At 52.2% G+C, this 24,811-nt stretch overlaps 1 protein-coding gene across 5 annotated transcripts; it reads right to left on the bottom strand.

Moving 5' to 3' along the window:
• Window positions 1–730: 730 nt before the first annotated feature.
• On the bottom strand, window positions 731–23,144 carry MOB3C (MOB kinase activator 3C). 5 transcript variants are annotated; one of them, XM_040073587.2, is made up of 6 exons: window positions 22,940–23,144; window positions 22,272–22,327; window positions 21,646–21,811; window positions 14,754–15,253; window positions 5,491–5,693; window positions 861–2,422 (listed from the first exon to the last, which is right to left on the bottom strand). In XM_040073587.2, the coding sequence occupies exons 4-6, from the start codon at window positions 15,169–15,171 to the stop codon at window positions 2,393–2,395; spliced, it is 651 nt and encodes a 216-aa protein (XP_039929521.1). In that variant the 5' UTR covers window positions 15,172–15,253; window positions 21,646–21,811; window positions 22,272–22,327; window positions 22,940–23,144; the 3' UTR covers window positions 861–2,392. The 5 variants fall into 5 exon arrangements, with proteins under 5 accessions (XP_039929519.1, XP_039929520.1, XP_039929521.1 ...); XM_040073589.2 differs by having other exon boundaries at window positions 22,272–22,322; XM_040073590.1 differs by having other exon boundaries at window positions 21,646–21,804; window positions 22,272–22,322; window positions 22,940–22,949.
• Between the last annotated feature and the right edge of the window lie 1,667 nt (window positions 23,145–24,811).

Raw genomic sequence — 24,811 nt, 5'->3', positions numbered from 1 at the left:
TATTCATAGTGAATAAATTACTTGGTGGAACCCATTGCCTCAGGACTATGGGGAGGACAAAAATAAAAGCAGGCTACAGTGCTTCATTTATTTATGGAAATTATTTACACCAAGTCTTGTCTAACCAAGGAAGGTTGGCACTTTCTCTCTGGGTACCTGTTCACTGCACCATTCCCTTGGATTTTGTTTTCCACTGTCTAAGTTAAACCTCCCAAGCTGAAAATTGTTGCTCTTGGTCACTGTCTCACTATCTTCCACTGCTGAGAAGAGCTTGATTTTGTCATCCTTGTACCTCAGCTGGAAGTAGCTGTAGGCTGCTATCAGTTCATGTCTTGGACCCCACTGTTGAAACAGCTTCTCCGTAATTCCCAACCTTCCCAGCTCCCAGAGGATGCTGTGCTCTGAGTCCAGCCAGGCTTCACTCCTCAGGAGAGCAGAAGCTTCTTGTCAGAGCTGTTGTTGACTCGTGCCTCTGCTCCACAATTTGTGCCTGCGGTTCTGATTTATGTGAAGAGGCAGGAACACGGATTCCAGGACCTACACGCCTTTGCAAAAAGCAGTGAGTAAAGCTCACCACCATGAATTGCTGGGATAATGCCTCCAGGGGAATCCTGGTGCAAAGCCTGCAGGGGGAGGATGCTGGCCAGCAGCACTGGCCTCTGCTAAGCCATTCTCTGAGATGCTCTCAGCGTGGCATTGAGATCCATCAGTGCTGCAGCTCTCAGGGGAAAACCACTCTTCAAGTTACCCTTGTTCATTAGACCTGTTTAATACAGATGAATCAGGGAAGAATGAAGTACACCTGGATTATTAATATTTCTTTAATAAGTAACAGAACAAATGTTTGGATTTTGCCTGATTGTTTTACACAGAGGATACTGGAATGATGGATCAGGTGGTTTTGTGTCCATATTGCTTTGTTTTATTTCCGTGTAAAAATATACATCTGGTACACAAGATTAAAGAAAAATAGATTTTCACAACAAAGTAAGTGCTTTGAGCGCTAAAAATTCACTTGTGCACTTTAATGTTGGCCTAAACATTTACATTTTTTTAGCCACATCCCCTACCTACCCCAAAATTGGGCAAACCCCAGAATATAAAGATTATCTGTGTCAGATATAGAAAACTTTCCCAGAAAAAGAGCAGGAAACACAAACATAACAATTCTGTGGCTCAGACAAATTGATTTTCACTCCCCCAAAGCAATAAAAAAGGAAAAAATAAAAACATTTTTTGTCAAAATAAAAATGGCACAGGGAACACAACACTACTTATCAGGCACTTCAAGCGGAAGGGGAGGAAATTTCGAAACATGAGACCTCTCAGGGGAGTAATGGCACAGATCAGGTAGCAATTGTATGCTTGCAGATGGTCCAAAAGGTTTAAGAATCACAAAATAATATTGGGTTGGAAGGGGACCGAGTAGAGGAGATGTCTCTTATGAGTCCTTCTTCACCTGCTGGAAGGTTGGGTAATGGAAAACCAACAGTTTCTACAACCAGCATTTGCCCATCTCGAGCCAAGACAACACTTCAGGAAATGCTGACATGTTGAAAGTGTTGTTTAGTGGCAACAGCTTCTTCTCACCAGTTTCTGAGTCTTTCTCAGGTAGGCTATGCTGATCACACTGAATAGTGACCTAGTTCACCTCCTCAGTCATGGGGCCATTTGCCATTAGTCCAAGCAGTACTGGATGCATCTTAGAACATCATCAAGTCCCCTCTCCCAAATGCGAAAAGTCCCTTGAAGGGAAAAATGGTCCCTTTGGTAAAGCATGAATTAGGGCAGGAGACATTCATAGCTCATGCTTAAAAACAGCACAATGTCCTGGGGTGACTTTTTGATGCTTGTATCCCCAATTGTCTGTTCTGTTTATGCTGTACACACATCAACAACTAACCATGTGAAGGCAGTGGGATGAAATACCACCAGCTTTGTGGGGCTGATCTCAGGTGTTACCAGAAACCCAATCAATGCCTGGAAGCCAAGGTCACACCTGCTCACAGGGCAGGAATTGCTAATGAAAAATTTGGAGATCAGTGTAGCTGAGGACAAACGAGAGGGAAGGTTGCTGAAAATTTGATGTCAGATTGAGTCTTAGAAATCAAGAGTGTGCAAAAGTAAACTGGACTTCCCTCATTCTCCAGTAAGTCAGTGGCTTTCTAAAACAGGAACCATACAACGGAGATTGGGATCCATGAAAACAAAAATCTGTCCAGAGGTTCTTGGAAAACTTAGGATTCAGCCCTGACCTGAAGAGGCTCCTCTGCAGTGTTCATAGGTCACTGAGCTGGAATGCCCAGAGCAAGTCCAAGGAAGAGGTCTCCCACCACAGGGCGTCTTGTCCCACCGGGCTCTGAGTGAGCCAGCTGAGTTCATCTGCCAGACTTCAGTGGCAAATTCGTTCTGTCATTTCTTTCTGCATGGAGGGGGAGAGGAAAGAAAGAAACAGTAAGTGCAAAAGACAGTTTTGAGTAGCGTGACGTGTCAGGCAGTTTGGGAGGTGTCCAAAACCAACCCAGGGAAGGAAGCGTGGGAGTCTTGGGGAGCCTTTTTCTATTTCCCATGACAGCTCTCCTGGGAAATCAGCTGCCTCAGCAGCTCCATCCTGGCACTCTCCCCAGCCTCTGTGGCACAAGGCTATTTTGGCTGTGCCCTAGCCTTGAGAGCAGTCCAAGGAAAGAGCTTTGGCTGAGATGTTGAAAGACGGAGGTCCTGCTCCTGGCTCAGCTGCAGAGCAGCCAGACAAGGTGATGCCACTCTCAGAGCATCTCTTTGCAGCCTTGGGAGATGGAACACGGAGCTGCTCCCAGCTCCAGGAGCTGACTACAGCTCACCCAGAAGACCTGTGCTTACAGCAAGGGATCCCACAGTCACACTGCAATGCAAATGAGAGCTAATAACAGGGCCACGGGAAACCTCCAGCGAGACCAAGCTATGTTTAGGATTACAGACTGTTTTCTTTAGGCAGAATGGCATCATGTCAGCTACATCAGGAAGGTGTCCAGCTTTCTGCTGGTGGAAGATGGCATTTGTCCTTGCTTTAAAAAGCTCAATTAGTTTCTCGTAAATCCTGCAGTGAGAAAACTGTGATTCTGGCTCCTTGGGTTCTTGACTTGTGAATCTGTGTGCCCACAGGTCCCCTCATGCACCCCAGAGGAAGGTTTGCACATTAAAAGGTACTCTCAAAATAGACTGGAAGTAGGAGTGGTCTGTGGAGAAGGAAGAATGCAATTTTGAGAAAAGAAGAACTAGGAAAGGAGGATGACCCTTGAGTAACCCTATAAAAGGCCCTTTAGTTATATGACTAAAGGAGACAGAAGCAGCAAACTGATCTTCAGTGCTGAGAACTGTGTTTTTCAAATCCATCAGGGACAGTGGCAAAGAGAAGGTTTTCCTGTAGGAGTAACATGCAAAATCTCTTGAGTGCAGAACCTGGACGTCAAATGAAAAGCTGAAGCTCTGCTACCAAACCACATTGCTAACAGGAAATGTTTGCAAACATCTTGGAAGGAAAAGAAGAGGGCAAGAAGACTGCACATGCTCTTGCAACAGCATTGTGCCCGTCCCAGTAGGACAACACCAGGCACAGAAGCAGAAAATCCCCACAGCTCTGCCTGAGTGTGTAACCAGCTGGAGCCCTGCCAGCGCTGCAGCCCAGCACCACGAGCTGCCCTCCTCAAGGAAGCAAGTGCACAGCTTCTCTCCAGCCCCATGCTCCTTATTACTGAGAGAGGGAATCACTGCCTTCTGCTAGTTCTGCTGTACAAAGGATCTCCTTCTCAGTTCCCAAGACTTGCTGCTAAGAAATAACATCTCACAGAAGCTCGCCGAAAGGGAAATTGAAGCAGCAAAGGGAGATTTAGCCAGAGGAAAGCTTAGAAATCTGTCGTGGGATTATGGAGACTAACTAAATGCAAGGCTAGGGCAGCTATCTGGGCTGATGAGGCAGCCTGGTTGCAGGACACTCATACACACCTAAAGCAATTCACTGCCTGAGGGAAGGAGGTCCTTCCTCCTCCCTGGTCCCTGCTCTCAACCCTGTGGTTGGGTCTGCTTGAGGCTTGGATGGCAGGCAATGAGACACAGGTAGACCAGGGACAAATGTGTCTCATTTCCTTGTAGTTTGACAGTGTTTGCATCACAGGGAAAGAATCTGTTCACCTGAGATTTATGCAGACCCATCAATCATCTCATGCTGCATGTGAGTCACTGGCACTGAAAGCCCATTTAGCAAAGTCAGCCTCTGCTTTGGCTCCCAGTTGTTAATTATTCACATTAGCAAGCAGCACTCCAAGGGGATGACACTATTATGGACTGTACAGCAATGCTGAAGAGGTTTGTCATGAGGAACACTGACAGAGGACAGACTGATGCTGAGCTGCCATTTTCTGGAGCTAAAGGCCATTGTGATAAAATGTATTACAATTGAATTCTACAAAATAATTAAAGTCGATACTGTTGTCATTCAAGCTTCCCCTGATTAGATCATCATCTCTCCATCCCCCTAAATCATGGTTAGAGCAGACAGGCAGAAAACTGACTGAGTAAAATGAAAGCAGAGGAGTAAAGTGCTTAGGACTTAGGGGCAGGGGCATCTCCCCCACCTCCAGATCCTAAGCAAGCAGCCAGGACTCTCCTCAGCTCTTTCTCAGATTATCTCCTCTTGGTCTTTCCTGACTCTCTGCTGCTGGGTATGGCCTTTTCTGCAACCCAGCCCTTATCACAGCATGCAAACTTACTGGGTTTCCTATTAATTCTTTCCCCACTGCAGTATGTCCTCCCTAGGTCAGACTACACTCGACCTTGTCTGCGACAAACTTGCTTCTCTTACAAAACCCACCATGTGCATTTTCTAGTTTTTGAGCCTTGGTCTGTCTGGCCTCTGCTTCCCACAAGTCCTGCTGTTGTCAAGGGCTATCACCTTCTGCCTGGCTAATTGCTTCCCAAGGGAGGCTCTAGGGGAATCCAGTGAGGTCTCTCCAGCATGGCCTTGACAGTTGTCTGAAGCTGTGTGTCCTAGGGGCTTGCCTTCCCTGCAGCCTCAGTGTCATTCATGCTAGGATCTCAAGCAGAGAATGCTAAAAGAAAAACTGTGGAGAAGAGACTTCGGCCCAAATCTGACTCCTGAAAGCCATGTGGACACAACTGGCTGGAAACAGTTTGATGTGCAAATTGCATTTGAGCTACCAAGTCGCTATGGGGGCACCACCCTGTGGTGGCCCTAAGGGTACTGAAGTTGTGACAACAGAGGCAAAGTTTAAGAAAGGATCAATCGTTTCCTTGGTGCTGCTGGGAACTTCTCTCTCACAGCACTAATGCTGATGGTCCCAGGACAGAAAACAAGACTGTGTGTCTCAGGCAGTGGCCAAAATAGTCCAGAGAGGGTCAGCACAGCTCGGAGTCCAGTCCCAACCCGAACCTACCAGCGCTGTGTGCAGCCCACACCACTCACCCTCCACCTCCCCATCCCAGGGCTGTCCTTACCAAAGGCTCCAGCTCCCGGTGGTCAATGAGGCTGAACTCCCTGATGAAATAATAAAAGTGTTTGTAGCAGGTGTTGACGTGAGCCTCAGCACCCATGTTGATGATGCTGTCAAAGTGGTGGATGTAGACATGGACAAAGACACGGAAGAGGCGGGTGAGGATCTTGGTGCAGACTTGCTGGAACTGCTTGGGGAAGGGAACACCTGCAAAGCAGAAGCAAATTGGAAGCCATTTCAATGTTTCAAAATAAAAACCCAGTTAGCATTTAAATGTCTGTGTCATGCTTGCCAGGCAGTCACAGATGACAAGGAAGGAGACCCTTGGTTAATGCCAAGAGTGACACTGGGGCAGTGTGCCACTGGTCTCTACTCACGTATTCCCTCATTGCCCAGCTACCAATTTAACACAGGCAGGGGCTCAGGATTTGGAGAGTTGCCTTAGGAGAGAAAATTCCTCATGCATTTAGGGAGGCCACATCTCTCCACATCTGGCTCAATCCAGAGCAATCTGGCAGAAGATCCTTCTGCCCTCTGCCTGCCCTTCCCCTGCAAGCCTGCGCAGGCATGACGTAAGTCCAATTGTACTTACCCAGGTCCATGAACAAAGCCAAACCATCTCTCACCAGAAAAGATACCTTCCTCTGAACCCAAAAGCATGGCTCATACTGTTTTCCTTCCTCCTCACACCCTCAAACATTACTTCTGATGCATCAGCAGCAATGGGTAGGGTTTCAACCTTTTTCCTGATCCTTATTTCAGTAAAATGTCTCATTAAATCAGGAAGAAAACCACCCATCTTAATGATGTTTGGGTTGTAATTTCATTGTGCCTGTATAATCCTGAAATATCCTCATAAGATGGGACCCACCACACCTGGCTCTAAATTTCCAGCTTTGTCCCACACAAGGACACGGTGTGGGATATTTCCATCCTTTTCAAAATACACTGCTATCACAGTGAAAATCTCTGGGTGTGATACCATCAGTGCCAGCAACCTTGGGGTAAATCTCTAAAGGAAACACGGCTTTGAAACACTAAACTTTTGGGGTTGTTATTTTTTTTTTTTTTTTGTGAGGAGGAGAATGAAACAACTGGTATTTGTTTTCCTGAGGCTTCCTCCTCTCCCCAGAGCAATTCAATGCAAATACACAAAGAACAAAATAAAAACCTCTCTTCCCACGGTTGTACCAGCCTCCTCCCTCAGCTTCTTATTAATGCAGCACATAACCTCTTGAAAATCCCTCCAAACAAACTCTGCTCAACCGTGACCCGCTCACACATTTTGTGCACAGGAAAGCATCAGCAAATCTCTTAGCTAAAAAATTAAAAATGATAATTTTATCTTTGAATCTTTCCCACCAGCCTTGCTAGGCAATTAAAGCTGTGTTTTTTTCCCAAAGGCTCCTGGCAGTTTTGTTTCCCAGCAGCAGTGCCGAGCCCCTCTCCTCCGTGGGTGGCAAACGCAAAGGTTCCGTCATTCCAACATCACGTGTGGACCCTGTTTTCAGTCACCAGGGTTGGGCAGGTGTTGGGTTTGGAACTCATGAAAGAAAATTATTTTTGGTCTAAAGCAGAGCCACCCTGAGCAGCGCCCAGTCTCCCTCCCTGGCATGCACAGTGTTGGAGCAGAGGGCAGGGCCGAAGCGTCTGCACTCGTGCCACATCTGGATGTACCAGCCACCACTTGGAGAAGGACACACATCTTGGCCCAGCATCACACAGAGAGGTGGCTTTGAGACTGATTTGTGGCCACTACTCTGCATCACCACGAGCACACTGCAGCCCCAGGGCCGCTCCTGCAGCAGGGACCTCAGCATGACCTGTTTCACTGCCAGCTCTGACGGATCCATTAGGACTTTGCAGGAAAGGTGTTCACATCTGGCAAAGTGCAACCAGGCTGTCCCTATGCCAACACCTTAGAGATGTGACTGGAGGCATGCTTCTGCCCAGCACCCTTGGCTACAGAGCTCTCCTTGCCTGCTAGTCTGACACAGGCAGGGACCAGAGAGCTCTCCGGGTTCTCCTGCAGTCAAGGAGGGTCACAGCACTCCATCAATGGCTTCATTTGAGCTTTCTGCACTGAGTGAGGATTTGCTGAGCAAATAAAAGCTGGAATAACACAGCTGGAGACTCAGACATGCCATTAGGGTCATCCCTGCAGACCAGCTTTGAAGAACTAGTTAAGAAACTTTTTTTTTTTTTTTAAATAAAGCTCATCACAGCAAATATTAGCTGGTAAATACACATTTCTGGGAAGTGGCTGGGGAATGCACACTGTTCTAGATACTCTAGACAACCTGTCATGTCCCTGGGACCAGAGGAAGCTGGGAGCTCAGCAAGTGCCCAGGAGCAGGCAGGAGGGCACTTGGCTGCCTTCAGTTTGTCACCCGTCCCAGTCACCACTGCCTCCCCAGCCAAAGCAGGCAGTGAGGGAGAAATCTGACCTGACCATCACTGGGGATTTATTACCAAACTGCAAAGAGTGATAGTGAAGGGAAGCAGCAACCCTCAGCCCAGTCCTGAGCTGAGAAGGAAATAAGCTCGGAGAGTGAACAGCAGATCAAACAGATCTCAGGCTCCCAGGGCCAGCAGCATCTATGGTGCAGATGCCGCTGTCAGATCGGCCACCTCCAGACATGGCAGATGGTGACAAGTGGCTTTCCACAGCTTTTGTCCTGAGGTTAGCCAGGAATTGTCTTGTCTTATACATCTGTCACCAGCAAGTCCTCATGGACACGCTGGGAGCTGAGAGACTTAGAGAAGAGACACCTCCAGCTACATTCTGGGTTCTGCAAAAGCAGCTTTTGCATCAGGGGACAAAGATTTAGCTTAAATCACAGAATCAAAAATATTTTGAGTTACAAAGAATCTTTAAAGGTTAGCTAATTAAAATCTCAGTCATCAGCAACTATGAGAGTTGTTGAACTCCTAAACCTAATGATGTATGGAAAGATATCATCAGGCTGCCAGGACCTCCAAGCTCACTCCTGGACTTCTCAACCCCTGTGTTTCACACGAACCAGGAGCATGGGAGGCTGACGCTGAGCTGCCCTTCTTTGTGTCCATCACCAGGTGTCAGTGCGTGGCTGTCCCCTCCAGGCTGGAGCGGTGGCTGCCCCTCACTAATGGATTTCTACAGGTCCCATGTCAGGACACACCCTCACTATGGTCCTCTGGCATCACTCGGGTCCGGCTCTGACGCTTTCTCCCTGCAACACCCCTCTGGCTTGCACAGCTGCCCAGAGAGGCACAGCAGGGTCCTGCTGCCCTTCCTCTCCCCGTGCTGCAGCCGCGTCTGTGTCCTGTGCCAGGACCCTCGATACAGGCTAGGGATGCTTGACTGGACCCTGCATCTGGCACAGGGCTCTGTGCCAGCTCATCAAAGCGCTTCCCCCCGGGAAGGAAGCGGGGCGGATATCTGATATGCAGATTGCCTCTGCCAGCAGCGCCTCGCTGATCTCCAGTGCCCCGGAGAGAAACCACAGCAGCCGCAGCAGGCACTGGCCGTGCTGGTGGGGAGCTGGAGAAACACCCCATCCCCTTCCCCAGAGCCGAAAGCAAAGGGCTCTGCAGTGAAGGCTGCATCTGAGAGCGGCACAAGGATCCGGCATCAATCCGGCTCGCCCCGCTCAGCGCCGCCGGCGCAGCGGATGTCCAGCAGACAACACGTGTGACATCCTCTCCAGCACGAGAGGGGACACGGCCAGGGCAGGCTGTGCCTCCTCCCTGCGGCCAGCACGTCCCAGCCCGGGGAAGGCACGGGACGGGATCTCCGGCCACACGCGCCTCTCCTGCCCTTGCGGCTGCTCCCGCAGCTGCTGCTCCCGCAGGGCTCCCACCTCCCTGCCAGGCTGGGCCAGCACATCAGCCCCACAGCCAGCACAGACAGACCCCATCGGTGGCCAGTGCACCCAAAAATGGCATTTGGGAGCGGGGCAGCGGTGGCCCTTGCTTAGGGGATTCGCTCCATCTCGAAGGTGGCACATGGTGGCACAAACCAGGGACAGGAGCAGACGGATGAGACAGGGGGATGAGCCTGGTGGGACAGGCCCTGCGTGGCTGAGATGTGCTCTTAGCAGAAATGCAGCAGGCCAGGGGAAAGTCAGGATGGACCTCCAGGTTTGACAAACCACCCCACCGAGGTGACGCCGCTTGGGTTTGCTCCACCCTGCACACCTGCAGGGACCAAAAACCACCATCCAAGTTCATCCCACTGACGGTGGTCTAACTGCCCCAGGGGGACAGCAGAACATCACAAAGCTCACCTGGCCTGATTTAAGAGCGCTGAAATTACCTTTACATTTAATTCCCTGGTGCTCACCATCCAGCAACCTTGGAGAAAGCAGCAGCAAGCCCACAGTCTGGCAGGCAGCAGCCACCCTCTGATTCTTCTTGCATGATGTTTAGTTTAGATATTAGGAAGAATTTCTGCTCCAAGCCAAGGCAAAAGCTGTAGGTGCAGCGGGTGCAATTTCACTCCAAGCAGAGTGACTCACAGCCCTGAAATGAATTGGCACCTTTAGTTTGTCTTGGATGTTTTTGCTTGAAAATCCCAAGATATGATTTAAAGCTCCAAGGAATCTGTTTTCTCCACTCTGTGCTGATTGTTTCAAAACATAAGGAAACCATGTGTAAAAGGAAATGAAAATAAGAGGTAACGAAGTGCCTGTGCTTAGGGTAAGGGACTGCCAAAGGGTCCTGGATCTTTCCTGCCATCTCCTATCCCCAACACTTGTGCACCAGCCAATTTAATTTTTTCATGATGAATCAGTACTGGGAAGCTATTTTGCTTCTTGGCAATTGTATTTTTTTTTTTTTCCTCTGCAAATGCAGTAATTCAGTGAACTTCATGATGAATTGTTGTTGTTTTTTCTCAATTTCACTTTGGCCACCGTGGCATTCAGTGATTCATTTTTTCTAAAAATAAGTCTTTAAAGCCCTGTTTAAAACTAATGGCATGATGGCAGCTGCAAGCTGGTGTGGTATTAATTTTGGAAGAAAAAAAGCAGGGAAAAAAAACCCCCAAAACTATGTAAAAAAGAACCAGCTGAGAGAACACCAACAATCAGCTGAATTCTGAACATTTTTCTCCTGTTGTTACGGCAAGAAAGCATCGGGTAATTTCGCACCAGGTTTCCTCTGGTTTTATAATAGTTTTGGGACTATGCTTGAATGACAGCCTTGAGCTTTGGAAAGCTTTCCAAGAACTGTTCCCAAACCTCCTGCGGCTGGTGCTCCGTGGAGCCGCAGGCAGATCTGGCAGAGAGCGCGAGGTGTTTCCAGCCCCGGGGCTGCTCCAAACGCTGCCTCTGCACTCGCTTAGCGCCGGGGAGGATTCAGCAGCCACGATGGTGCTGATGGAGGACACCTGGCCTTGTGCAACCAGCAGCCTGATGCTGGGCTGGCCAGTGCAGACACAGCAAGGACCCTGGAAACCCCATCCAACCATCCAGCAGCTCCCCGAGACCAGGCACGCAGGGCAGAACGATTACTGGGAGGAGAGGGTATTTTCCAGGTGATAATTTGTTCGTGTGGCCACTCACTGAATAAATCTACTGATATCGTTTTACCAGCTGGTGAAAGTACACCTGCAGAATCATTTATTCTTCTCCCTGCATGGGAAAAATGCTTACTCTCTATTTAAATGTATTTTTCAGGACAGCTGCATTGGCTGGAAGAATGGAAACAAAGCAGTAGTGCACACCAGACGATACGGGTTGTCTGGGAAAGCTGCTGCTTCTGTAGGTTTGTAGCCATCAGGCTGGCATAGCTCACACTATGCAAGGATTTGTCTCATCTTAACTGGCTGACAAACAGGTTTCCACTCCAGAGAAAGGATTAGACAGTGGGATAGAGCCCTGCAGGTAGATTTCCCTGGGCATGGGGAAGACACAGTATCTCCCAAACCCTTGCTGTGGTATGCAGGAGGCTGGGCAGCTCCCCCAGGACCTGCTAATAATCTCCACCATAGGGATTTTGTACTGGTGCCATCCAAGGGCTGCTGGTTAACTCTGCCAGGTCACAAAGTGTCTGCTGGTGTCGGGCTCCCTTCCTGCCGTGTCCGATGCCAGCTGTCCCTCTGGCCTCACCGCAGAGCTGGCAAGAGCTCTGCATCACGCAGCTAGGCCAAACCAAAAGTGTTTGCCACTCTGCTCCCCTCCCACCTCAGACATGTGTGAAGGAGCAGATGCTTTGATGTGCAAACCAGCCCAGCTCTGCTCTGGTCACTGGAGCTGGGTCCATTTACCCCAGCCAAGGTCTCCCCTGTGATACCTACAAGTCAGTGAACCATCTCTGCTCATTTCTAGCTGAGCCTCTCACCCCAGGGTGAAAGATTTTCCCCTCTGACCCATGAGACACCTCTCAGCTGTCAGGAGCCCACCAGCAAGCCCTGCTGAATCATGTGCTGCTTTAGGTTCTGTGGCTCTTGGATGGAGGAGGGTGCTGATAGCCTCCCACAATGTCTGTGAGTTTGGGGAACGCTTGCTGTTTCTAAGAAAAACAAATTCAAAAAAGAGAAAAGTCTGTTTTGTCTGCAGTCAGGTGGCCTTAGCCAGGGAAATCTTTGTGCTGGGGCAGCTTTACTGCCACCAAGAGGGGCCAGGAAGGAAAGCTGAGATGCACAAAGCTCATGAAACACCAGCTGAGACAGCGGGCAGCTGTGCCCAGGGACCTCTCCAGCACAAACAGGAGTGAAACAAATCTTCATGCTAAATCCCATCTCTGCTTCAAACATCCAAGAGTCTCACCACAACTCCAAAGCATAACAATTGTAATTTCCCCTCATCACCTCATCAAGCTCCTTTCCCCTCCTAAAACAGCTCACCTCTCCTCTGTGTCCTCTCAGTGCCTTATTCCCCTCATCCTGGGTCTTTTCCCAAGGGCTTGCTCTTTAGGAGAGAGATTAAGCCCCTCTGTTTGGTCACCCTGGCCGCTGTCCCTGAGCCCCACATCCTGGCCAGCCTCCTCTGTCCTCCAATGCATTTCCCTTCAGACAAACACTCCATCTTCTGAAATGCCAGAGCTGCCAAGCAATTACCCAGTGAACAAGGCAGGACAGTGAAAGGCAGATAATTGGGGACACGCTGATGACAAAGTGCCACCAGCTCCCTCCTCCCCCTGCCTCCCCCTACAGCCTTTCCTGTGTTTTAGAGTGCAACCTCAGCCCGAGTTCCCTTTCACTTGTGTGAGGCTGAAACCATCAAGACATGCTGACACAGAGCCTGAAGTCAGTCAGGGGACACAAGAGTCCCCACAACAAAAGGGCTTGGAAAAGGGGCCCCAGGAACAGCCTTTGAAGAGAAAAAAGTGGATTTGACCCATGTTCACCTACAGTCATCCTGGATCTCACTGAGAACTGCCCCCAAACTGAAACGAAAGGAGAAGCGGAAACCAGAGGTACCAGCCATCCCTCCCTACATCAGGATGTGCTACAGCTCCGAGGGAGAAGTGCCAGAAATGAGACAAAAGCCACCAGGACCGTGACTGTGTTAGGCTTTTGCACCTCAGAGAGAGAGATGTGGGAGAGCAGAGGGTGCTGCAGTTCCCTCCCACGGCTGCCTGCTTTTTGAGGTGTCAATACTCCCTGTACATCTTTACTCCCCAGATCAAGCAGCATCACGTCCCAAGTCCCACCTGAAAGGCATGAAATGGGATCAAGACACTCCTTTCTGCCTGGAGGGAAAACAGAGCAAATCCACATCTGTGCCTCTGCTTTTAATGGCATGCAGATCTTCTCCTTGAGGACAAGCCACCTCAGGAAGAAGAACACCTACCCTGCTCCCGTGGCTGCTGTCTCAGCCCTCAGCAGCAGCAAGTCTGTGCAGCCAGAATGAACAGGACTCTGCTGTCCCCAGCACAGCTGGGCTCCAGAGCATCCTGCACGGACACTGTCAGCCAGCCACACTTCAGCCCCCTCCCTTCACTGGAGTGCACGGACACCACCGTGCCCATGAGGGAAAGATCCCTCCATAGCACAGTGAGGGCCCCCAGTGTATCCCAGGAATCTCCTGGGAATCTCCCACACAGCCCAAAGGCATCCTGCCTGTCCTCCAGCGTGAGGAGCTGGCACTGTGCCACCCTGCCTGCCCCAGAGTGAGGGGAAGAAGGCAATGAGCGCCTGCTGGTCTTGGTTTCAAGTTAGGTTCCCACCCTAACTCCTGGCAAAGCCAGAGCAGTCAGGTCAGCTCAGATCAGATCAGATCAGATCAGGGGTCTGGGGGAGTCACCCCATCCCAAAGCCAAAATAGTTTGGCACAACCAGGCTGCAGGCACTGCCTCCCCTCTTGCTTGCAGAGACCCACAACCTCTCTCAGACTCCAAGGGCCAGAGACTTTCCTTAAAAAGACACACAACCACATGCACAGCACAGCCAAACGGGACTACAACAGTGAGTAATGCCAGTAATCCCACACAGACCATTTTCTTCAGTGCTTCCCAGCACATTAATGAAAATCTTGATAATAAGCTGCACTGATTTCATATGGCTCTGTGTGCTTGGCAAACAAAAAAAGGTCAAGCAAACTTGCAAAGCTATGTCCTTCCCCCAAAAACTCCTTAAATCTTTTTTTACATTCAAGTAGCTTCATGTTCCATCTGAAAAACAACCTCTCCAAGGCATGACCTAAGACTCTGGAAGCCCCATTAACTCCAACCCTTGAACTCATCTCTCCAATGGCCAAAAATCAGCTAAGTAGCAGCTAAAATCAGCCTTGGCAGCTGCTGAGCATTGCAGGGCAGCAGCAGAGGGGTCAGTTTGAAAGCTGTGTGGCCTTTGGCAGCTGCTGCTCCTAAGGCCACACTTTTTGTAGATGTGCATTATACACCCTGGGCCTTGGCAGTGGCAAGGCCCCCTCCTGGGGACGGGCATCTCTGCTCAAGCAGTGCCTCAGCTACATAGCAGGATGTGAGAGAAACGCAGGGACGTGGTGATCATCTCTAACCAGCCCTGCAGCTCAACCTCTTGAGGAAAGGCAAGGAAGCTAACGACCTACCAGCCTTCATTTCTCACAAGCACGGGATAAGTGCAAGCACAGGAAAGGACAACATTGTGTTCCGCATCCCCTAGCAGTAGGATGAGAAATCCCAAACTCAGTTTGGAGCTATAGGGTGTGGGACAGGCACTGAGAAACACCCGGAACAGGAAACGCCACGATACTCCGAATCGCAAAGTTCGTCCAAACCAACCCTGAGGTGCACCAGCAGCTTGGGAACCCGCACCAGGCACAGCCCCAGCTCTCCTGCAGGGAACCAGAGCACACTCACCTATCCTGGTGGGGAAGACGTCCTCGTTGTTAATGAGCATCTCGATCCAGTCCATCAGCATGCACATGTACTGCGGGGCCGACAGCTTGGTCGGCTTCTTGTACTTGCTGTCGTCCTGCCACCTGTACTCGTACTTGAGCCCCCCGGACATGATGGGGCAGCTCCTCTCCGTGCAGTATTCCGACATGGTGCCGTAGATGAGGTTGATGCGGTTGAAGAAGTCCACCACGTGCACGGCGATCCAGTCGTTGATGCTCTCGCCGGGAGGCAGCTGCACCACTGCCTTCAGGTCCAGCCCGGACTTGAGCGAGGCCTGGGCCTTCTTGTACAGCTCAAAGCGTTGCGTGCCCGGCTCAAACTTCTTTCGGGGGCGGAACGTTTTGTCTTTGTTGAAGACTTGCTTGAGACACAGGGCCATTGCGGGCAGGGCCAGCCAGGGTGAGGGCAGAGGCTCAGAGCGACATGAAACCCAGGGCTGGGGTCTTCAGGGATGGAGGTTTCTGGGAGGAGAGAGAGACGCATTTCAGTCACACGTGAAGGCAGCTGCACGTGTGGACACGCTTGCAGGGGTTGGCACCAGAACGCTGTCCGACCCCGCTGCTCTGACAGCACATGGGGACACAGATTTGGAGCGAGCTTCTGGCCCCTTCACACCCACCACGGTGACCTGGGGCATCTGCTGCCACCTCACGCAGCAGCTCCTGGCACCGGAGAGGGGAAGCCCTGCCACACGTGCCCCATGCAAGGCTTGATGGCAGACAGAGCCCTTCCTCCCTCCTGAGCACCCCAGGAGCTCGCCAGGCTCCAGCCAACCTCTTCCCTGCAGGCTTTTACCAACAATAAAGTGCGCAATAAAGTGCGAGCCGTGCTACCAGCAGAGCTCACCAGTTCGGGCAGCCCCGCTCTGGTGGCCTTTTCCTCTCCTGGCAAAGGGGAAGCATCTCTTTCCCAGGGACTTGTCAGTACAAATAACCCCTGACCCTGCAGCAGCGGCTGGCAAGAGAGGCCCCAGGGACCACGCTGCGACCGCAGCTGGCCGCTGGTTCACACAGCCCCAGCGCCAGGATCAGTGGGAAAAGGGGGGATTGTTTTTGTTGTTCTGCCTGCTGTGTTTGTCCAAGAAAACAAAACCCACATCCGAAGAAGGGAAACGCAGCCCAGCACAGCAGAACAACATTGCCAGGATACCGCCGGCTCTCCCGGCATGCACACAATGCACACCCAGCCCTCGGTGTGCTGGAGCTGATGCTCCGGGTGACTCCGGGGCTCAGCTAAGTGCTGAGCTCACCCCTTCCTGCCCAAGATTAGCAGCACAGATGAGGGCTATATTTTCCTTTTCCTCCCTGAAATCCAGTGGAAATCCCATCCGCCCAAGGCTGTCATCCTGGACAGGCTGAAATTGTGCATTTTGTTACCTGCATTAATCACCAGCGGTGTTAATGTGAGACCAAGGCCTGCTGGTGCATAATGCCTTGCTGAGGCTTAAGGAAGAGAAAGTCCTCCAACAGCCTCCCCCTGATGGGGAGAGATGAAGAAGCAGTTAAGAAAAAGGAAGGAAAATATTTATGGAAAAGGGAAGTGACTGACCCGAAGTTACAAGCAGGAGGGAATAGTGCGAACCTTAGATGAACATTCATCATTAAAAAGACAACTATAGCCAAAAGCTTGCTATTTAAATTCTGTTTTCTAAACTCAGTCCTGAGCCCGAGGCAGGTCCTATTTTGTGATCAGCTAAACATCTCCCAGGTGAAACCTTCTGTTCCCCTTAAGGCTCACCCCGGGGTCATCACTGGGAGGCAGTAGGACCTAGTGATCATGCCAATGCCTGCAGGATCTGCCTGGCAGGGATTTCTGCAGCCAGCACGTGTAAAACCCTGTCATGGATGCACACCCTGGTGTGGGTGGCAAGCCCAGCATGAATGCCATCAGCGCACAACCACTGCCTTTCCCACAGGCTGGAGCCAGAGCTTAGCTTTGCCACCCTCACACAGCTCACAGTGGTACCAAACCCCACCACGTTCTGCTGTAGCCAGGTACAAAAACCCGTGTGTTTTTAGGTGCCTTCTGCCCTACAGAGGGGGTCATGGCCAACACACAACATTTGCAGTATGACTTCAACACCAGGGGATCTGCAGGCCTTCCCCATCTCTTGTGGCTGGGTGGGATTTCAGTGGCCACATCCCTGTCACTCTCATTTACTGCCTCAGGGCAATGACTGAGGGATGTTTCTTGGCTGCTTTTCCTTCCCCTGCTCCCAGCAACTGGCTCCAACCATGGCAAAGAGCTTGTTTCCCACTTCAAAAGAAGAGCAGGATCTCTCCAAAATGCCAGCTGATGAAGCCAGCATGATGTCATGACTCCTCTCTGTCCCTGTGGAATGGCCTGTGCTACAGCAGTCCTTTTGGATCCCGTGGGAGGCCAGGGGACTCTGGGCACAGTGAGGCTCTAAAGGAAAGCTCTTGTCGAGGGCTTCCTGGATTCCACATATTCAAGCACATCCTGTTGATAACACCTCTAAAAAAAGCCTTCTGGGGAGTTTGCAAACACTTAACACTTTCAAAAATATGTATGCATACATACATATCTATTTATATATAACCACTGCAACAGGGATCCTAATTTAGTAACGTAGGAAGTGCTGGGATACCCTCAGGATGAGGCACTCAGCAGGAATAATGGGGCTGAGCAGTGCCTGGCCCTGCAGCCAGGTTTCCCTGGAATTTCGGCAAGGGAAGTCATGCCAACAGACATTTCTCTATGTCACCATTTCTGCTGGCCTTGGCTCCATCTTCCATCAGGAGCTGTTGCTGTTTGCAGATTCTTCCATGCAGAGACTGGGTTGTTCCATGGTGATGAGCAGCCACCCTGGCAGATGACATCCCATCAAACGTGTCACTTGCAGGGGCTGACAGCAGTGAAATCAGTTCTCTTTTAGTGCCTCACACTGCGAGTCCTCCACTGACTGGGAAATAAACGTGTCATCTGCTGAAGCCAGACCTGTAACTCATCTGCAACTGAATCAACGTCCCTGCATCATCCACAGCTGGATCTCTGTTACCCTGCAAGCTGCTCTCACTCATCAGGCAGGTGGGAATGTGCTTTGTGGTCCAGCACCAGCTGAATAAAACACCAGTTAAAAAAAAAAAAAAAAAAAGAGCAACAAAACTGCTGAACATCTGCCAGGTGTCTTCCTACCACGCATCTGTTTGAGTGGGAATGGAGAGTAAAACCCTTTGCTGCCCAAGTGCCAGGAGCCGATCTGCCCCTGATCCTGCAGGATGCCAGCGCGGCACCGCAGCCTCTCTGCTCCCCAGGCAGTGGTTTTCTGCCCAGGATCCTCATCATCAACACTACCAAATCAACAAGTCGTTAAAAGACCTTGCTCATCTTTGCCGGAGAAAAACGTTCTCCAGAAATTACATTTAACATGAAGCCAAAAATACATCCTGGGATTTACGACCTGAAGAAGCAGAGAGAGGCACGGAGCCAAAGAACACATAATTGTTCCCCACCTTGCTTCAGAGCTTTCACTGCCCAGAGAGATGGATGTAGAGGGAAATACGGGAGCAGTGGTGCCCAGGAGCAGGACATGAGATCCCAGCTCTGGTCCTTGCAGGTGGGGCACTGAGATGGGATGCATGAGCTTGGAGCAAACACACTTTGCAAAGTCACCAATGCCTCAGATTCCCCTCAGGCAGAGACTCAGCACCCACCCATTTTCTGGGAAGAAAAGCAAAACCCTTTGTGAATGCACCCAGGCACATCCAGAGTCTAACTTGCAGAAAAGGGCCTCAGCCAATGCAGAATCAGATTTTCCCAGTTTCCACCTTTATGCGTCCGGCCCGGTGCTCTTCCATCATTGACCAAGTATTTGGGGCAGATCCACGTAAAGAAACGGAAAATGGGAGATCTTCCAAGGTCTGTGGTGCAAAGTTCAGCTGAGTCTGATGTTCAGGGCTATCGTGTTCCTAGAAATCCTGCCGTGGTCCACTGGGGCTTGGGGTGGGGCAGGAGAGCCGTCCAAGTCCTAATCACCGCTCACACTGCCTGTCTTGGGAAATCCTAAGGGCGCAGGGCCATCCAGCAAGCTTAGACAGCAACTTCCTACAACATGACCGTGCAGGTCCCGCCCCAGCCGGCGCGGGCAGCGCCGTGGCAGCAGCCTGCAGCTCCCTGCCTTCAGTTCCCACATGCAAAATCAAAGCTTCTCCAAGAGGAACCTTGGCAGAGGCTGCAAACCCTCTTCCCCACGCCGCAGTTCCCATCACAGGGTGGTGCTGGCACTCCGGGGGGTCACAAATCCCTTTCTGAAGCATCTGCAAACCCCCAAATCAAACCTCATCCTATGCTTGGGAGTGGACAGGGAGTGAAGCAGGTGGAGCTGGAGACTTGCCCAGCTGTCATCCTGTGTCCCCAGAGAGGATGGTTGGAAGAGGATGGTTGGAAGAGGATGAGCAAATTTCTGCAAGGAAAGAGACTGACATTGCCCATGGGACATCCACCCATGGCATCCTTAGCGCTCACCCCCCCATCCACGCTCCCAAAATAGCCTTGGCTTTGAGGAGCTTGGCTACAAACCCAGCTGAGTGGCCACAAATCCCATCCCTGTCCATGAAGGCTGCTGGGCTTCAGTCCTGCCCTTGTTTTTGCTGCTGGCTTCAGTCCCGCTGCTGGTTTGAAAAGCAGCAGCAGAAGCAAAACTCAGTGGGGTTTAGCAAGAACCAGAAAAGCACACAGGGTTAAGCTGTGCAAGGACAAGACAGAACCGCTGCTGGGGAGGTAGCAGGCACAGACATGTGAAAAACTGATGTCCCAGACTGCTGGCAAGTCCAGAGACAAAAGGAAATGAACTGGATCGGAGAGATGCAAGTTCAGGGTCAGACTTAGCTGCTAATTTCAGGTTTGAGGGTTGGTTTTGGTTTTTATCTAAACTAGCTCTCTTTCTTACTTTCTTTTCTTCTTATCGTTTGAAAACCACAGAGGAACACAATAAGGCGAAGGCTTTGTTGTAAATTAAAAACAACTCTGAAAGATCTGTTCAGAGACGACAAAACAAAAGGGCAGAGCAGGCAGAGCTGTGGGAGAGTGGCTTCGTCCTCACAGTCCTGCAGGCGTGGGGGCAAGGTAACCAAAGAAAACCTTTTTGGGCTTTGACCCCAAATAAGCTTTAGTCAGAAACCCAGCAGGAAGGATCAGACAGATGCACTGCCAGACTCCAGGATGATGGTCACGGTGCTGTTCCCGGCTCCCTGCCTCAGTGTCCCCAGTTTCAAAACTGATCTCCCTCCCCTGGCTCCCCCTATATTAAAGGGCTGCAACAGCAAAGGCTTCAGGGGGAAAAGTGCTTTGCAAGTGTCTCTGGGAAGCACTAACAACCGTGAAGGGTAAGGAGAGAGGAAAGCCCTGACACCAGCACCTCCCACGGCTCCAGTGCCAAGTGCATCCTCCCTGGATCCATCCCGAGACAGTGACACACTGGCACAAGCACCTGCCTGGAAACTGCCACAACGAGGGGTCCAGCACTGTGGGCAGCCTGCAGGGAGACCCCAGCTGCCACTGCTTTGGGAAAAGGCCAGGGAGGCAGAGCAAGACCTGTCCAGCTCCAGGCACCTTAGAGCAAAGTGCAGGTTAATTACCACCAGCTCTGCACATCCCCCTCGGGCTTCCCCAGGGGATCTTGCCTTTGGGGCACCCAAATATCTAATGCTTCTCTGCTTTAGGGGATTCCCTTTTCCCCACCACAGGCAGTGTAAAAGTCCCACCCAGCCCCATCCCAGATACAGGAGGACAGCGTCAGCTCAGCCACCATGTGCCAGAGCCCTGAGACAGACAGACAGACAGACAGACAGACAGCCTCCAGATGGACAGTCTGCCCAGAAACCTGCTGGCCCCAGCTGGCTTTTCACTGCTCTAGGAAGCCTCACTGCCTGGCTGAGGAGTCAGCAGCCCTGTCCTGAGCTTCCCTTCAAGCCCCAGAGAAGTCCAGAGCATCAGACTCCCCTAGAGCATCTCTGCAACCAGGGCTGCTTCTTGGGACCCCAAAGACTTCTCCCAGGCAACCCTGAAGTGCAGACACTGCAGCCCTGACCCAGGGAGGGACGGTGGGCAAATGATGCTTCCAGAGAAGGGAGCGTATTCCCTCTTTTCACAAGCCTTTCCAGCCTTGTAATCGTCTAAGGAAGGGGGGCTGCAGAAGGAGGGTGCTGGGGAGCAGAGTCCTGGGGCACCGGCCCCACTCCCTCTGTGCTTCGTCTGGAGCCAAGCCCCAGCTGGGCTGTCCGTGAGAAACGGGGTTATTGGCTGCTGCTCCCAAATATAACCTAAACGATAGAAAATTCCAGGAAACGAGCCAAGGCAAAATGCCGGGCGGGGGATCAAGGCCCAGCACATGGGCTGGGGGAGCTTCAGAGAAGCCCTGGGCTCTCAGCAGCATCTCCCTGCTGCCAAACCTTCCTCGTGCTGCAGAGACCCATGAGAGCATCCACGAGCAGAAATCCCTGGAGCAGAGGCAGAGCAGGACTCAGACCCCCACGCTCCAGCTGGGGACAGCTGCCAGCGGGAAGCTGTGCTGGTGCTTCCCCCAACTCACATGGTGCTTGGAAATCCCCAGCTCGTGAGAGACGGACCTGGATGGCTTCCAGGAACGGGACAGCTTACACCCGCCCTACAGATGTCCCCTGCTGTCCCCCTGCTGTCCTGCCCGTGCCCTGCCTCCCTGCCACACCGCCAGCAGAGCAGCAGCTCTCGGCCAGAAGCACCAATGAAGCTTTTCCCGGATCGCACAAGACACCTCCAAGCAGAAAAGCAAAGCAGCGTCTCTCCAGGTTAGAGGGAACATGTCCCGCTCATTTTATGCGATACCCAGTGGGGCTGGGGGCTTTTTTGGGGGTACCTCATTCCTGGGAGCTGAGATCTCACTGCTGCTACCAGTAACTTGCTGCAAGCCCTGAAGCGTCCAATGGCCTCAGTGGCGTCCAACAGCTCTGGTTCAGTCCCACGGGTGGTTACTCTGTTGTCAGAGCCGTAATTCCAAACACCGGGAGCTCCAGGCCTGCGAGCTCAGGGAGGAAGACGAGAGGAGATAAGGCAGCTGCGGAAAACCCATCCCCACCGCTCGCTCTCACCCGGTTCCTCCGCCCACAACTTTCCGCCCTCGCTCCGACACCGGCAAAGCCGCTGCCGGGGCTGTCCCGTCCGGGAAAGGCGTGTGCTGCCTGTCCCCTGCCTGTCCCCTGCCCCCAGGGACCCCCCTGCCCCCAGGGACCCCCCTGCCCCGCGCACCGCCTCTCAGGGGCACGGACCCCTGCCCAGCATCCCCGAAACAGGCTCACGCTGGCTGCTGAGCTGGGACACCCCCGAGGAAGGGGAAGAGCCTTCTGCAGGCGTCCGTGGCCCGGCTGGGTGAAGAATTGTTCTTTCCTAGGCTAATGCCAACCCGTCTCGGCCATCTCGTGCTGAGAAGCACCCCGGGAGCATCCCCGGGGCTGCGGCGCTGACTTTCTGCCGCCCAGGACTCACCTCATCCCCCGGCACGGCGGCTTCCAGTCTCAAATCCCTCCGCTGCGCTTTCTGCTCTTATTCAGGAAAAAAGGGGAAAAAAAAAAAAAAATTAAAAAGATACGAAGTCCAGGCTCTCTTTCGGGACGATTGGCAGTTTGGGGATCGCAGCAGCAACAGCGGCAGGGAGAACTGCCTCGCTCCAGAGCTCACGGGGGTTTCGCTAGAGAAACCGGGGCCGAGGGATTTTCTCCGGTCAGTGATGTCACATCCTGACCCCGCCGGCAGCTCCAGCTGTCCCTGGAAAACCCGCCTGGGAGCGGGTCTGCCAGCCGCCACCGTCGGCCGCCGTGGGCTCGCAGGCTCAGGGGTGGGCACTCACTCGCACCCACCCCACGCACCATTCCGGGGTGCTGAGATCCCTCTTGGCGTGCGCTGCCGTGCCGCCGGCTGGCTCCGGCTTTCCAGGACAGCGGGGAGCTGCGGAAAGGAGATGAAATCCCGGAGTGTTTTCCTCTCCGCCTCCCCCCATCTTTTCACCGTCCCTCTCCCTTTATCCTTCCCCGCTCCGCACACACGCAAAAAAACAGCCGGGGGTTTCCATGCCAGGCCAAGCTGGATGCCATCCAAAACAGAAATGCCGGAGAGGGGAAAAGAAAGTAAAAACTTTCTCCGCACGGGGCACTTACTTTCCGTCTCTTGTCGGAGGTGGGGTGAGTTGTGAAGCGCGCTGCGGTATTTAAATCCTGCTCAGCAAAGGCAAGCCTGAGCCAGTACGCTCGGCGCCGGCAGGAGCGGCCAGCCAGCGTGGGACGGCTTGGCAGGAGCCGGGATGGCTCTGGGGTCAGAGCCCCGCGTGGGGCACCCCACGGGTGATGCTGCACGGCCCTGACACTCACGGTTCCCTTCCTGGCGCCCAGGGGTGACGTGTCGCTCCCAGGGGATGACATGTGTGACGCTCTGGCCTTACTGAAACGTCTGCAGATCGCCTGGCACCGGGACGGTTCTAGTGAGGGAAACGTTTCGAGCCTTTCTTACATGTGTTTACAAGTGATGGGGCGGGCTGGGGAGTGGGGCACAGGGCGAGGGGGATGTGGCTAATGGGCACGTTTGCATAAAGCTGGAGGGTCTAGGACGAGGCTTTGATTCCCTGAAGGCTGCCTGGCATCCCCTGGTGCTGCAGCTGTGGGTTTATCTATCTCCCAACCCCACGCAGCTTGTGCATCCAGCAGGATGCGTCTCTGCAGGATCCAGACTCCTTTCCCCACAACAAGGCTTCTCAGCTGCAGGTGATGCCAGGGTTTGCTCTTGAGGCACAATGTTCAGAGGGAGTCTTTAAAAATACATTCATCCAGCAGCCTCCCAGACCAGCCAGCCATGAGGAGCTCAGCCCAGCCCTGCGAGGCATTTACTCTCCTTTCCTCCCTCTCTCTGTGAGGCTGGTTTGGTGCAGGTGCTATGGAAATCTTTTGGCACCTGCAGCAGCATGTTATTAGAAGTGAAGAAGACACTGTAGGGCCCATTTCATAGGGCAGCCACTGCTGGATCACTTTTGACCGGAGCCTGCACACCTCAGAAGCCCCTTGCTTTTCTGCCTGTCCCCATTTGGGACATGGCTAAAGGGCAGGTCCTGAACCAAGTGACAGGAGAAGGACACACCAAGGACATGCAGGATTCATCTGTGCTCTGCATCCCCTACAGCATGAGATGGCTGAGGTGTCTCACATCTGCAGAAAAAGTAAAACCCTGAGCTGTAGTGCTCTCCATAGCTCTTGAGGCAGGAGGGAAGCACAAGCTGTCAAATTCATCTGTCCAGTTGCTTCCACCACCACCATCACCACCCAACCCAGTACAACAGCCATAACATCACCTCTGTGTGTGCATCCTCCCCAGACCCGCAAGCTGAGCCTCTTCCCCGTCAGCCTTGCCCTGCTCATGAGTGAATCTCTCACAGTCATTGCAGGTAGTCTTAGGTCAAAGGAACACCCCTAAAATCAGGATCAAGCTCAAGTAATCCAGCAGACTCTTCGTGGTCACTGGCAAATCAGCCACATTCCTGACTGCAGCAGGTTCAGGCAAAGTCTTTTCTCATCCCCAATGCTGGATGCTCATTACAGCCACCCCAAGTCCCAGCAAGGGCTGAGCAATGCTGCTGTCCTCCATCCTGGGGACCTGGGATGCAGGAAACAAGAAAAGATCTTGTGAGCAGGAGGTGGAGGTCTGTGGAGCAGATGTAACTCCCAACAGCAAATGCCAAGCCAGGAGGAAACTTTCAACTGAAATCCCTGCAGAAAATGGGCAGAAATCCAAAAGTGAGGGGGCTTGGCCAAATAGTAAAGATCCCAAAGGCAACTCATAGCCAGGATTTACATCCAGGCAAGATGAAGCCAAAATACTTGGAGGCGAGATGGGGTCCTCCCACCCTCGGCAGTCTGGAGCCAAAGGAGAGGGGCCAGGAGAACAGCAGGAGAGTTGGAGTTACATCATCTGCAGCCCCACAAGTCCACAGGCGTGAGCAGCACCTCCTGCTCAGGGACTGACCCCCTCTTGTGAGGTTTTGG

This window comes from Hirundo rustica, chromosome 9 (genome assembly GCF_015227805.2).
Source record: "Hirundo rustica isolate bHirRus1 chromosome 9, bHirRus1.pri.v3, whole genome shotgun sequence".
Classification (NCBI taxonomy): domain Eukaryota; kingdom Metazoa; phylum Chordata; class Aves; order Passeriformes; family Hirundinidae; genus Hirundo; species Hirundo rustica.
The sequence above is the reverse complement of the archived record's forward strand: the minus strand, read 5'-3'. Positions and strand labels throughout refer to the sequence as shown.